General features: G+C 49.9%; 1 protein-coding gene across 1 annotated transcript; it reads left to right on the forward strand.

The window, feature by feature from the left end:
* Positions 1-239: 239 nt before the first annotated feature.
* On the forward strand, positions 240-15,184 carry NEIL2 (nei like DNA glycosylase 2). Its single transcript, XM_082657502.1, has 5 exons — positions 240-361; positions 2,206-2,345; positions 7,699-8,033; positions 12,229-12,428; positions 14,130-15,184. The coding sequence occupies exons 2-5, from the start codon at positions 2,208-2,210 to the stop codon at positions 14,489-14,491; spliced, it is 1,035 nt and encodes a 344-aa protein (XP_082513628.1). The 5' UTR covers positions 240-361; positions 2,206-2,207; the 3' UTR covers positions 14,492-15,184.
* The last annotated feature ends 306 nt before the right edge of the window (positions 15,185-15,490 follow it).

The following is a 15,490-nucleotide window of genomic DNA, read 5'->3' on the forward strand; positions in this document are numbered from 1 at the left end:
CCCTCACCAGCTCTCCCAAGGGCGAGACCCGCCCCCCACTCCCGCCTCCCAGGACAGAGCCCCGCACCTGTTTGGACAACGAAATCCGGAACCCCACCCACGCAGGGCGAGCCCCGCCTCCTACGCTCACTGGGGGGCGGAGCCCCGAGCTACCCCACCCCCTCGAGGGAGGAGCCTCGCTCTACCCACTCCCCACCTCCAGTCAGAGGTCTGCTTCCCCCGCCCGCTTACGACAGAGTCAAGCGCGCACCCCGGGAGGAACCCGCGCGCACACCGGGCGCCGGGTGTTCCACGGCCCGCGCGGAGGCGGTCTGCGGGCCTCGCAGGCGCTGGGGTCCCGGCGTCTGCGGGCGGGGAGCCGGTAAGTCCCGCCACGAGTCCCGCTGCGGCGTCGCGGGACGTGCGCGGGTGGGGAGGGGGCGGAGCGGCGCGTCCTTGGCTGTAGCGGGTCCACCTCCCCCGTCGGAAATGCAGGGCTTTCCCCAGCTTTACCCTCGTCACCTTGTTACCGGCGTGAAAACTGTTACCGAACCTTTTAGAAGCGTCCCTCATGGAAACCCGCAGCCCGGGTTGAATTTTTCTTTCTTTTTTGGCTGTTTACCACTTTTTAACATTCTCCCGCCCGCGACCGAGGCTCCTGCAGTGACCGTCAGTCCCGTCTCTGCGCCCGCTTCTCCCCCGCATCACCCCGAGAAGGCGCTGGGCAAAGCAGGCATTTTAGACTCTCCCGGGGGCGGCGGTGACGCCCTCTCCTCTGTCAGTGTGGTCCGCTAGCCAGCCCCTTACGCCGTTAACCCTCGGTTAACGAGGGTGCGCGGGGTGTCCCCTCGGGACCTGTGTCCCTTCGGCTTCTTATCTTTTAAGGCTGTGGTAGAGGCAGCTCGCTGCCCAGCTTTCCATCTCCATAAATAAAACCGAGAAAGAAACATGCCCTTGTGTCGGAAGATTTTAAGCATCAGAGGCATTTCAGAGGGGAGCTTTTCCAGAAGCTTCCACGGTTGGAGAGACCAGGGCGCAGAGCTGGTAGAGGATCAGGTCGGCTGCACTGTGGCCGGTCTTCCTGCAGCCCCGCAGTTTTGTCAGGAGAGCCTCTCGAGTGACTTGAAGGTCTGATTAGGGGCAATTGTACTACATTTTAGTGAGTTTAAAGCACCATCAAATTAAAAATACGTATTATGGAACGTGCTGCTAATTAAACTCTGAGAAAGCATGGACTGTGAGAGGCACCGCCATTTCAGAGATTTTTAAATATTACTTAAAATTACTGAAATGCAGTAGCTACCACTGTGCCAGGAAACTGCTTAGTTCTTTGGGTTTTCATCATAACTTGCAGTCTTGTGCAGGTGAGGAAACAGGTAGATAAGTAGGGTAAGGGTGGGGGGAATGCCTTCTGTGTCTTAGAAGCTGGGGTGCCGAGCGCTCAGGCCCAAACATATGAATGGCTCCCACACAAGCTCGCAGTGAACTTGGATGATTTGGGCAGGAAGAGGTGGGGGTCACAGGTCACCCTACATCACGGTTAAAATGGAGCCCCAGCTGTTTCTCAGTTACCAGGGATAATCTTCTCTAGGTAAGCCGGATGTGGCGTCTCCCTGATCTGACCTGACATGACCCTGTGTCTGCACCTGTCATGATTCTGAGCCCTGCATTGTTGTCACATACGCAGTGCTGCTACTAGCAGGGTGATCCTGGCAGGGCTGGATCTGCGTCTGTGTCTGTGTCCCTTATAGCCTTCTCTACCTCGACCATCTCTCCACTGAAAGAGGGGAGATAAAGCAGCAGCAGTGGGCTGGAATGATTGGTTTGGGGAGGCAGAAGGAGGACAGAGAAAGCCTGGAGATGAGTTAGGACCACAGTCCAGGAAACAAGTAACAAGGGTGGGCTCCCGTCCAGGCTGCCACAGGATCAAAGCGGAGGGCGCTTGTGGTGTGATGCCTGGCACACTGTTGGTGCTGCCTGAAGAAAGGCGAGAGGGGCTGGGATGGGGCAACGGTCCTCAGGAAGCTGGCTCACAGCCTGCCGCACCGGGGCTTTCTCTTTGATCCGACCCCCGCTTCCCAGCACATTCCCTTTTTGGCCGTATATGCTCTTAAAGTTGATGGCAAAAAAACCCCCAAAAAACGGCTGTGTGGAGCTTGGCACCCATCAGAAATGCTAGAGAGACCAGCTAAGTCAGTGGCCTCTTTTCCACATTTCTGCCTGCAGGGATGCCGGAGGGGCCGTCTGTGAGGAAGTTTCACCATCTGGTCTCCCCCTTCGTGGGGCAGCAGGTGGTCAAGACAGGGGGCAGCAGTAAGAAGCTGAACCCTGTGGGCTTCCAGTCCCTGTGGCTGCAGGACACCCAGGTGAGTTCGTCATCTTCTGATGGGCTCGTTCCACAGCTCACCCCAGCGGGCCGACTCCATCAGCACACCCTGTACCGCCCCTAAATTTATCTCAAGACTTTTCATGCTGTCACTTCCTGGAGCCTGAGGCGACCACGCTGGGACCCCACGCAGCTCCCCTTCTGACATTTCTCAGCCTCGGGTGAGCAGCACAGTAGCCTGTGGAACTATAAAAAATACACGCGCATGAGCTGGGTATTCACATTCAGCGTCTGGAGTGGTGGTGATGACTCGGACAGACTGATGTGCACCTTGTTTGGAAACCGTGTTTAATTCTATGGGGCCAGCAAGGAGGTGAGGAAAGAGCATAGCCTTCTGATCTGGGTTTCAGCCTGACTCATCTTTGCTCTGAGCATGAGTCAGAATTCCCTAAGGCAGCAGTCCCCAACCTTTTTGCCACCAGGAACCAGTTTCGTGGAAGACAGTTTTTCCACGGATGGCGGGGGCGGTGGGGTGGGGGGGGATGCTTCAGGTGGTAATGTGAGCGACGGGGAGCTGCAGATGAAGCTTCGCTCGCTCTTCTGTCCGCCACTCCCCTTCTGCTGTGCGGCCCGGTTCCTAACAGGCTGCGGCCCGGCCGGTACCGGCGGTAGGGGACCCCTGCCCTAAGGGGCTTGCAGAGCTCTTTGTGGTCTGACTCATGCCTCCCTCTCTGGCCTGCAGTTCACCCTGCCCCAGATCTCTCTCCAATCATTTTGAACTATCTAGAGCTCCTCTCACAGTCCTTCATGGTGACGTGCTGCTCCCCTGTGCGGGCAAGTCTCCCTTTTTCTCCCAGCTCCACCCCCATTCCTGTCCCTTCATGTTACCATGGTAATTCCTAGTCTCCTTCTGGATTCAGCCTTGCCATCACGTCCTCTGAGAAGCCTGCCCTGCCTGCTCTGAGTTGGAGAAGAGACTCTGCTGTGCTTCCCGGGCACCCTGTACCTCTTGTTGGATGCTCACTGCTGAATTTGTCCTGCCTGTTGAGTGGAGGAGACAAGTAAACAGGGCGCAATATTGTATTCCTGGCACCTAACTGAGTGCTCGGCACTTAGGAGGCATTTGGTAATTGGCGGTAGAAAAACCAAGGATTTCTGCTGCTTCTTAGCTGTGTGTTTCTAAGCAAGTTACATAACCTCTTAGCTCTAGTGTCTGCTAGAGTTGTAAAATGGGGATAAACACCTACCAGTTAAAATTGTTGAATTAAGCCGACTTTATGCCTGGCACATAATAGGTGCTCAGTAAATACTAGTCTCTGTCTTCCACCTTGCCCTTCTCTCACACACAGACACACACACACACACACACCTGGCACATAATAGGTGGTCAGTAAATACTAGTTCTCTGTCTTCCACCTTGCCCTTCTCTCACACACAGACACACACACACACACACACATCTTGCACATAATAGGTGGCCAGTAAATACTAGTTCTCTGTCTTCCACCTTGCCCTTCTCTCACACACACACACACACACACACACACACACACACACACACACACACACACACACCTGGCACATAATAGGTGCTCAGTAAATACTAGTTCTCTGTCTTCCACCTTGCCCTTCTCACTCACACACACACACGCACACACACGCACACACACACACACACACACACACCTGGCACATAATAGGTGGTCAGTAAATACTAGTTCTCTGTCTTCCACCTTGCCCTTCTCACTCTCACACACACACACACACACACACACACACACACACACACACACACACAGGCTATAAAACCATTCTTGGTTAGAACTGGAAGCGGTCTGGAAGAGGTCTGCTACACCTTCATGTGTGTTTTCTGCATTTGGAGGTGGGGCTCAGGGAGGGGGAGCGGTTAGCCCAAGCCGACATAGCTAGCAAGGGACAGAGACTGGAGCACAGGCCCCCTGACCTCCAGGTTTGTGCTGTTCCCGTGAGAGCACCTGGACTCTTTGTCCAGACTGTCCTGCAGAGTTTGCAGGACAGGATTAATGTCCCTTTGCCTCTGGGTCCCAGTGGCCGGGATCTTAGCACCTGCCCTCACAGAGCTGGCTTGCAGAAAATATTTACTCAATAGCTGAGTGGACAGAAGAATGTGAGGCAAGGGAGCCTTGAGATGGATCTGGGCACTGGTTTCCCAGTAAACCAAGGCAGGGGTCAGTGTTGGGAGCCCAGAAGCCTAAGGGAGGTGGCCTTGGGGAGCTGCCTGGCATTTGGGTCCCCATCAGTGGGCTCCCTTTCTGTTTCTCTGTCCGTGGGTCCTATTCTCAGGATCTGAGAGTTGAATTTGGAAGTTTAGACCTGTGTCCCTAAATGGGAAGCTGTTAGGTAACAATGAATGGAGGAGGGGAGTGTGTGATTAAGGCCCAGCTGGGGGCCTCGACATAGAAGAGGTCCTGTGGCCTGGAGAAAAAGCCTTCATGATGGAGATGGGACTTGAGTTGGACCTTAAAGGATGGAGGACTTAAGTGGGTCAAAAGGAGAAGAAAGGGCATTTCAGGTTTGAGAATCAGTTACAGATTCAAACATGGAGGTGGAATGAGCAGGGTGGGCTCGTGAGGCAGAGGAAAATTGGCTCCACTCTGTGCCGGCTGTATATCTGGCATGGCCCTTCACTGTCCTTACTTATAAGCTCTCCAGTTTCTGTGTCAGGAATTATGTATAATTGCTCATAACAGACTCAGAAGAGTGGCTTATACAAGTCAGGAGGTTTTTTTCCCCCTTCCCATAATGGGAAGTCCAGAGGAGGTGGTCCAGGGTGGTGTAGGAGTGATGCAAGATCACTGGGGCCCAAGCTCCTGCTCTTCTCTCCCTGGGGTCTAGCCCTCATCCTCATGATGATGATGATAACATGGCAGCTGGAATTCCAGCCATTACATCCACATTCCAGGCAGGAAGAAAAGGCAGGAGAGAGCTGGAAACTGGTTCATCCATTTTAAAGAGATTTCCCGGAAACCACATTTGACCATTGCTGCACAATCTCACTGGCTTCCCCATCTGTAAGGGAGGCTGGGAGACGTAGGTTTTTAGCTGAGTATGTTGATGTTCCTGTAAATCAGTAGATTTGTTGGTAGGGAGAAGGGGAGAGAGGGATATTGGGAGGCAGCCAGCAGTTTCTCCACACTTGGTCCCATATCATCTTCTCTTTTGTTTTAGCCTCTCATTTTGCAGAGCACACACTCCAGAGCTGCCTAAGAAAGCATTAGGGGTGGGAGGTAAATACTGAGTCCTTTCCGCCTGTTAATGTTTCTGTCCCATCCTAGTCTGGGTGGGTGGGACATCTGGAGATCAAATCCCACTGTATACTTAGACTTTATATCAGTCCTCCAATTAAAAGATATGTACAGCTTTGTTGAGGTGTAATTCACATCACATCCAGTTCACCCATTTCAAGTGTACAATTCAGTTTCTTGACACAGAGTTGTGCAACCATCACCATCATCAACTTGAGAACATTTCGTCACCCCCAAAAGAAGCCTTGTGCCCATTAGTCCTTTCCCTTTCACCCCAACTCTCCACCCCCAGCCCTAAGCGACCATTTTACTCTCTTTTCTATCCTACAGATTTGCCTTTTGGGGGGGCATTTCACATACTTGGAATCATGCCATGTGTGACTGGCTTCTCTCACTGAGCATAATGTTTCGTAGGTTCATCCCTGTTACAACCTGTGTCAGAACTTCATTCCTTTTAAATCCTGAATTCCCTGAGGGAAGGAGCAGAGGCTCACTCCTCTGTGTGACCCTCAGCACCTAGCACACTGTCTGGCACGTTGTATATCCCAGTTAGCAGTTAGAACTGAACTATCCATAGTGTCAGAGGAATTTAAAAGAGGGACGGCGGAAATTGCCATTGTTGGGAAGGGTGCAAGGGTCTCCTGACCTAGGCCTTTTGACCTGGTAAATGTTTTGACCTTGAGGGTCATCTGACAGATATTTTCATCAGCCTTATTCCAGCGTGGGTGAGTTGCACCGAGAAAGTGTTGCCTGGAGCAGATTCTCTCATGCCTGCTTAATTCCTTGCGCAGGTTTTTATGTGAGCTCAGTTAAGCCATTTCTGATGTGTGGCAGCAAACAACTGTGCTCAGATTTGCAGCTAAGCTATTCTGGAATTGTTTAGAAAGATAATGCCCTCTTTGGGGGAGAGGCCTTCAAAAGACTGCTCCAGTGGTTAACTTTTATACTAATTGACAAATTGGAGATCTCATCAGAACTGTGATCTTTAAGTACGTACCTTTGGGGGTCAAAATATCACAGGCAGTTCCATTATGAATGCCAGATGTTTGGTGTTTAGTTCTTGGAAAGACTGCCTGAATTTCGGGTCTTGCAGAACACGCTTATCCTGGAATCGGGCCATGTACACATTACCTGCCAGGACTAGCAATATGAAAATAGGATACTCAGCAGCTGGAACATTCTTTTACACACGTTTTCTGTTTTCATTTTCTTCTACTGCAATCGTGTTGATCGTCATTTTTGATTGTGAGGTCTCGTGTGGCCATTCCTTCTATGAAATCCAATTTCGGGGGGACGGTGAGGGCTGCAGAATTTTACAGTGGGTCGTCTTCAGCTGCTGTCAATTTGCGTGTGGTGTGTGTGTGTAGGTATGCTGATTATTTCTAACAAAGAAAAAGTATTATGAATTGAATACAGGAATGACAATAAGTATTTACTTATTAGCTAATTCATGAAAAAATTGGGAGTATTTCCCCTCAGGTATTCTAGGGTGGCCCTGCATCTAGCGTGCATCTATTTCATTGCTGATCTGATTCTTCCACTTGCTTCTAATCACTTTGAAAACCATGTACTAAGTGCCCACATGGCTGGAGCAAAAAGGAAAAGGCAAGTCCCAAATATTCAAGTTGGGAAAGTTTCATGGAAGAGGCAAGAGGGGAGACATTTGCGTTAGGATAAATGTCTGTATACACCTCTTCCAGTCTTCCCCGTTCTGGGTAAGACTCAGTCTGTTTTGACTGCAGTAACAGAATACCTCACACCAGGTGGCTTATTAACAACAGAAATTTATTTCTCACAGTCTGGAGCATGGAAAGTCCAAGGTCAGGGTGCCAGCAGATTCAGTGTCTGATGAGGACCCACTTCCTGGTTTGTAGACAGCCATCGTTTTGCTGTGTCCTCATGTGGAAGAAGGGTTGAGGGAGCCCACTGAAGTCTCTTTTATAAGGGCACTAATCCCATTCAGGAGGGCTCTACCCTCATGACCTAATCACCTCCTGGAGGCCCCACCTCCAGACACCATCACACTGGGGGTTGATTTCAACACATGAATTTTGGGAGGACACAGATAAGTCTATAGCAGAGCCTTAGATCATGTTCATCTTTTTCTAGGTCCATGGAAAGAAATTATTCCTTAGATTTGATCCAGATGAAGAAATCGTGTCCCCTGGCAACAACCCACTGTCAGAGCCTCTACAAAAAGAGTGGAAGGAAGAGGCCGGGCACCACCAGGAAGTCTCTGAGCAGTCCTCCCGGTTCCCAGGAGGAGACGATGCTGTCCCCAGTGGAGGTGATGGTCTGCGGTGTTTGTGGGGAGACACCCCTGCAGGAGGTGCCGAGAGGTGGCTGCAGGTCAGCTTTGGCTTGTTTGGCAGCGTTTGGGGGAACGAGTTCTCCAGAGCGAAGAAAGCAAACAAGAGGGGTGACTGGAGGGACCCTGTTCCAAGGTAAGGCGTGGTTGAGCAGGCCGTGGGCTGTGACTGTCGGCAGCTGTGCGGGGTCTGTGGGGTTCGCCAGGGCTCCGCTGTGCGGGCCTGGGCCGGGCTCTGCGGGCAAGCTGGGTGGTCTCCAGCAGCCTGCCGCCTAGGAGAGAGAACCCACTCCTCTGCCCACTGAGATGGCAGGTCGACTGTGGTCTGCACCCAGAGAGGGATGGGGACCACCTGGCAGCTTAGAGAGCGGGGAGTACTTTCCCAACAAGCACAGCCCTTGAGGCTGGGAGGCCTCTGAACAACATTTTATGGCTTGACTAGTGCTCTCTGAATTTAGGGACAGAATTGCCCCAGTTTTCAGTCTGTTCATGTTGAGGAGAATATCGCTGCAGAAAACTCTATCCATGTTCAGGATTCTTTCCTTAGTGTAGATTCCCAGAGGAATCATTGCTGGTCAGAGAGAATGAACGTTCTTATTGGTAGCACTGAGTTTTTTGTGTACTTTTTATCAACTTGTAGGGGCTTTCGGACCTTGTGTGTTAACCTCTGTGATGTGTGGTGCTAGTGTTTCCAGCCTGTCTGTGTCCTTTGATGGTGTTTGTGCCTTTAGGCATTCAGGATTTTTAGTTTGTAGGTAGTGAGTGGTCAGTATTTTCCTTGATAGCTCTTAAGTTTTATCCTCTTGCTAAAGAAGGCTCCTTCTATCTCCAAATCAAAATACTTTTCTAGTTTCATAATTATATATTTTTTCATGTCCAGAACTACAGTCTTTGTTTATGGTATTATGTAAGGCCAGTAAGATGCTTGGGACAATAAAAATAACTCAGATCGGGAGTTCCCTGGCCGTCCAATGGGTTAGGACTTGGCGCTTCCACTGTCGAGGGCCTGGGTTTGATCCCGGGTCGGGGAGCTAAGATCCCGCAAGCCGCATGGTGAGGCCAAAAACAAAGAGAGAGAGAGAGAAAAAAAGAAAACCTCAGACTGGCTTGAATGGTGAGATTCTTTTGACTCACAGACAGTTGACCCTTGAACAACACAGGTTTGAACCGCACGGGGCCACTTACACGGGGATTTTTTCAATAGTAATATTACATTGCTGCATGACTCACTCTGAGGTTGGTTGAATCCGTGGGTACGGAACCGTGGATACAGAGGCCGGCTGCAAGTTACGTGCGCGGATTTTCAACTATTCAGAGGGTCAGTGTCCCAACCCCCAAGTTGTTCAGGGGTCAACCACGTTAGAAGCTCAGAGGGAGTGCGGGCTGTGGCGTTGACGCAGGTCCAAGCCTCTGGCTTCACATTCTTGTGATTCTCCTGACTTTGCACTTTGCCACATGTTGCTTTTGTCCTTAGACCAGCAGCAGGAGACTCCTGCAGTTCCAGGCCTTATATCCACACAAGAAAAGAGGAAGAGAGGAGAGAGTGTCATTTCTAAAGTTCAGATGAGCAAGGAGAGCTTTCCCCGAAACCCCCAGGAAACCTCTCATGGCCCCGAAGCTGGGCTCGTTGGCTGATTCCGGACCCGGTCACCAGCCGGGGCGATTGGAACGCTCTTCCACTAACAAGGCTGGTCCTGCAGGCCTTCAGATTTATTGCCACACAGTGAACTCATGTCATTCACTTATTTTTGAATCTCTTCCTGTCACGTTATAACTCCTTCCATGTTGCATATTTTGCTTTGCCTGCCCTACCCCCTTTTTTTCTTTATTAGGCTTGCCTGAGTTTTATCTACTTTGTGGGTCTTTCAAATAATTAATAGTTTTGTATACTAACCACATGGAAGATTATTTCCTAATTTTTCAAATCTTTGAGTGTTTGTGGTCATCTTTTTTGGGGTTTTTTTGTTTTAATTTTTTTTATTGGATTACGATCAGGGTGGCAGCCTGTAAATTTTCTACTTTTGGCATCAAGATTTGCAGCCAAACACATAATTGATCTTTGCTTACGTTTTGTGTACATAAATGAAGATAGAATGTTCATTAAAAGTAAAACATTCTGACAAAAACCAAACAAACAAAAAAAGAAAAACATTCTGTAAATGTTAAGAACAGGTTATTGTTTTGATAGCTCAGCTTTTCTCTGTTTTTGTTTTTTGCGGTACGCGGTCCTCTCACTGTTGTGGCCTCTCCTGTTGCGGAGCACAGGCTCCGGACGCGCAGGCTCAGCGGCCATGGCTCACGGACCCAGCCGCTCCGCGGCATGTGGGATCTTCCCGGACCGGGGCACGAACCCGTGTCCGCTGCATCGGCAGGCGGACTCTCAACCACTGCGCCACCAGGGAAGCCCTTTGCTTATTTTTTTTTGTTTAATATGCAAAACTTGGGAAGAGGATCATTGAAGTCCCCCAGGCTAGTTGTGGTTTTATAGAGTTTCTCCTTGTCTTTTGTTTTTGTTTCTGTGTTTTGCTGCCCTTGGTCCCAGGCATCAGGGTCCCTGACTCTCAAAGGTTCTTTGCAGCTTCATTATTAAACAATCCTGGACCCTGTCTCTGCCTTTAGCCCTAATTCTGCTTCTCTTTGATGTTAACAGTGCCACTCCATGTTTGGTTGGCTCACCCCCTGGTCTTTTTTCCACTTAGTTATAGGTCTGTTTTTTCACTTATTTTAGGTATGCTTGCTATAAACAGTAAATAGCAGGCTTTTGTATCTCTTTAAACTCAGATGCAAACTCCTTGTTTTGAAATGGGGTAACTGTGCTATTTGGATTTTCTTTCATTTGTAGTTTTATTGTCCCTTGTTTTCTTTTTTCTGTTGGATTTATCACATTTCTTCCTTTTTTTAAAAATTAATTTTATTTTTGGCTGCATTGGGTCTTTGTTACTGTGTGCGGGCTTTCTCTAGTTGCAGTGAGCGGGGGCTACTACTCTTTGTTGCGATGCGTGGGCTTCTCATTGTGGTGCCTTCTCTTGTTGTGGCTCATGGGCTCTAGAGCACAGGCTCAGTAGTTGTGGCGCATGGGCTTAGTTGCTCCGCGGCATGTGGGATCTTCCCGGACCAGGGCTCGGACCTGTGTCCCCTGCGTTGGCAGGCGGATTCTTAACCACTGCACCACCAGGGAAGTCTCTTTTCGTCCTTTTTTTTTTAAACCTCTGTTAATTTGGAAGTACTGCTATTCATCTTTATTCTTTTGGTAATAATATTATCTTTAAATGATATCTGTTTTTTTCCCTGAGTTAATAACTATCAAATTTTTAATAGTATTAAATTAATAATCTCTTCCCTTATTATTAACAATGGTATTTTGCTCACTCTCTTTCCCCCCTCCATCTGAGATGAGACCTTTAAAATATTTCTACTTCTGTACTTTCCTGCCATTTCTACCCCATCTCTTGTGTCTGCTGAGATAGTTTAGAATTTTAGTTCCGTATTGTTAATTAACTACACTGTTAGTTATGTATAATTAAATTAATTAATATCAAAAACACACTAATATAGGTGTCTTTTTGTTCAGAGAATCCTTTCCTCACACTTGGATTACAGGTGCACTGTTATGATTGCAGGCCACTCGGATCTCACAGTAGACGTGACAGAGTCCAGTGCTAATCTTTCCATCCATCCTTTCCATCTCCCCTCCTCTTGAGATCCTTGCTGATTTAATTTCTGTTGGGATGTACTTTTCCTTGAGTAATTACCGCAGGTACTATGCGTAGGTGTTTTTCTGAGTCCTGTTCCTCTCAAGCTGTCCCTTTACTTTCACATAAGATACCACCCAGGTCAGATACGTGAGTCTTGGAGTCCAGCTGCAGCCCGAGTCTCTCCCCTCACAGAGTAGCCCGTTATTGCTTATCAGAGTTCATGAGGTTTCTCCTGTGTCCCTGGTGGGGGCGGTGTGTGTATGTGTCTTTCTTGGTAGATCTTGCCCGGGACTGGGAGAGGTGCCTACCTGGCATCAGTTTCTCTGTCCTCCTTCCTTAACAAGCCCTGCTTTGTGCCATAGCCACACCTCCTGGACTTGAGACTTTTCTGTACGTCCCAAGTTGTCTTCTGCCAACACGTATTGTTATTATCAGAAAAAAGGAGAGAGTAGACATTTTCTTTTAATTACTCCATTTGGCCGTGAGAGTTTAACAATTCTGGCAGAGCCATCCCTTTTCTCCTCTGGGACCTTAGCTTCCCCAGATTATCCTGAGCGGAGTGGGAGCTGTGTGTGCACGTGTGACCTGATGCTGCTGTCACAGCCCTGTGCACTGTGACCTCTCCTCTCTTCCCAGGCTGGTCCTGCACTTCGGCGGGGGCGGCTTCTTGGCCTTCTATAACTGTCGGATGGTGTGGAGCTCCTCTTGCCCGGTGGTCAGACCCAGCTCTGACATCTTGTCGGAAAAGTTCCATCGAGGACAGGCCCTGGAAGCTCTGGGCCGGGAGCAGCCCGTCTGCTATACGCTGTTGGACCAGAGATACTTCTCAGGCTTAGGTATGGCTGATGGCAGAGGGTGATCCTGCTGACCGACCTAATGAAAAAGTCCCTCGTCCAGGAGGCAGGAAACTGGCACCCGCCACTGGTGTCAGTGATGCTGGACGATCACCTGGGCTCCTTAGCTCCACTTCCCTCGTTTTTAAAATGAGGGAGTAGATCAGGCCATTTCTAACTTCTCTCCTACCCTAATTATATTATCAGTCGTAGTCTGCCTGATAGCCACATTGGAGCATGACCTTCTAGAGGGCAAGGATCACATCCCCTCCATCCTTTTTTTTTTTTAATTTATTTTTTGTTTGTTTGTTTGTTTGTTTTTTGCGGTACACGGGCCTCTCACTGCTGTGGCCTCTCCCATTGTGGAGCACAGGCTCCGGACGTGCAGGCTCAGCGGTCATGGCTCACAGGTCTAGCTGCTCCACGGCATGTGGGATCTTCCCGGACCGGGGCACGAACCCACGTCCCCTGCATCAGCAGGTGGACTCTCAACCACTGTGCCACCAGGGAAGCCCTAATTTATTTTTTAATTGAAGTATAGTAGAACAAACGCAGACCCTGCACCCAGAGGAGCACAGGCTTCCAGGAGCAGCCTTTGGGGTAAATTAGCAAGAGAAATGCTGTGTAACCGGCTGTTGTTACAAACGATAATCAGAACACCCGACATTTTTCAGGTGACTCCACTGTGCTAGGTACGTGGGTTCATCCTTACTGCTCTTCCTCAAGATGGCCACTTACTAGTTTTCCCTTCATTCAGATGAAGAAACTAAAGCAAAAGACACATTGCTCTAAGGGCACAGCTGAGATATGAAGCAGGTAGTCTGCTGGCGAATTTTAGAGAGAAATTTTGTGTGACTGTGAAGCTCTTGGAAAGAGCAGCCTTTTCACCTGTCCATCTGCTCCACACGTGCCAAACGCCTGGCCTCCACCGAGCTCACCTTCTCTCCTGAAGGAGAGGGTTGTTTAGTGACCCAGCAAGCATGGACTCAGCCCCCTGGAGCTAAAGATAGACTATGATAAATGCCTAGTAGAGGTTAAAGAAAGTGCACTGTTGGGACATTTTGAAGAAACTTACTGATTCAGGAAGGAGAGGTCGAGGTTGACTTCACAGCAAATGAGGCAGGAGTAGGAAAATAATATAATAGTACCTCCTAAACACTTTCTATATTTCAGGCATCATGCTTGACATTTTAAATAATAATAACAGCTAGTATTTATTGATTCCTCTCTACGTACCAGCACAGTGCTCAGCATTTGTATGTGTGTGTGAGAATTCTCATTTACTGCCCACGAAAACCGGGGAACCTACCCGCGCTTTACAGACCAGGAAACGGAAGCCTCAAGAAGGCAGGGAATTCACCAGGGTCAGGTAGCCGGGATCTGGTTGGGCCGGGATTCACAGCCAGGCACTCAGGTCCGGAGCCCATTTTGTTAATCTCTTTGCTGTAACATGGGCCACGCGTGAGTTTTATGTCATTTTGTCTTCACAACAACCTAAAGGGTAAGTGTTAGCAACTACTTCGCAGACGGGCCGGATGATTCAGTGTGAGGCTTGCCCGAGAGCTTCTCGGCCACGCTGGATCTTCCTGAGATGCTCTCCGCTGCCATCGTATCAGCTGCGCTCTGTTTTGTTAATTATGTGGCCAGCTTTCCTTATGGATGTGTCCTTTTTCCTTCCCTTGTCCCCTCCCTGCCTCCTTCCAGGGAACATCATTAAGAACGAGGTCCTGTTCAGAGCTGGGATCCACCCGCTTTCTCCCGGCTCACTCCTGGGTCTTCCGCGCCTCGAGGCCCTGGTGGACCACGTGGTGGCCTTCAGTGCAGGCTGGCTGCGGGGCAAGTTCCAGGGCAGACAGCAGCACACGCAGATCTACCAGAAGGAGTGGTGCCCTGCTGGGCACCAGGTTGTGAAGGAGGCACTGGGACCTCCAGGGGGCTTCCAGAGGCTCACGTGGTGGTGCCCCCAGTGCCAGCCCAGGTTGTCGCTGGACGAGCCAGAGCAGGTGCCGCCCTCCTCGGGTGCTCGGGCCCCTTCTACGCAGAGCCTTGCCCTTGAGGGACCGTGATGCCTGAGTGTCACCACAGCAGTGGTGGGCAGGTTTGGGACTGGGGACAGGAATTGGGGGAGTGGGGTCGGGATGCCAGTGCTGTTGGTGTTCATCTCACTGGAGTTCAGGCTGAGGCAGTTTCCACAGGGTCCGATTTTGTTCTTTTCTAGTTCTGGTTAATTCTTCCTATCTAATCCCACCACTGTTGACAGATGAGGCAAATCGCGATGGCGGTTAAGGGGAAACCTCCCGGAGTGACAGTGGGGCGGCGAAAATGAGAGCCAGTGGAAGACAGCTGAGCCAGCATCGCTTTGCAGGGGTTTGGTTTGGTTTGGTTTGGTTTTGGTTTTGAAACATTGGCTGGTGTTAAGTCCCTCCATTTGAGAACCAGGAAAAGGGAATTATCCTTCTTGGTTCCCCAAGAGGGATCCAGGGATGAGGGAGGGAGTAACAGGAGAGTGTTGCTCAGGTTCAGCCTCCTGCCTGGACCCTTCCCATGGGACAGAGATGCCAGGAGAAGGAGGGGAAACGGGGGGACCAGGGAGCTGGCCCCCTTCCCGGTGTGTCCATGGGCTTTAGAAAAAAGCGACTTGTTTCCTCCCCAAGGTGACGTGTTTGTGACAGTTGACATGCTCAACAGTGCAGGAATCCAGGTCGTTAGCAAAACCTAGAAGAAACCAGGACATGAAAATAAAGCTCTTTGTTACTTTGTGTTGTCACCTTTATTTGGCAGTAAAGGTTCTTTCACTGTACATAACTGAGCTCTTTGTGAAGATGCTGTTTAGGACTTGTTGGGTTGGTCGGATGGATCCATTTAGAAGGAGCAAGGCAGGGAGAAAGGTGAACATGCACCCTTACACTTGTCTGTCTTAAGTCACTAGGAGTTGTCCACAGCGGGGAAAGCCACCTTATGGCAGGCATTAGCTCAGGGCCAAGATGGTACCCAGACAGGCCATTTCCCATAAGTCAACATCTGTCAGGGTCTGGAGTACAAGAGGGGGGTGGGCTGGACAGGCA

The sequence above is a fragment of the Grampus griseus genome, assembly GCF_964374135.1.
Source record: "Grampus griseus genome assembly, chromosome: 6".
NCBI classification, from domain to species: Eukaryota; Metazoa; Chordata; class Mammalia; order Artiodactyla; family Delphinidae; genus Grampus; species Grampus griseus.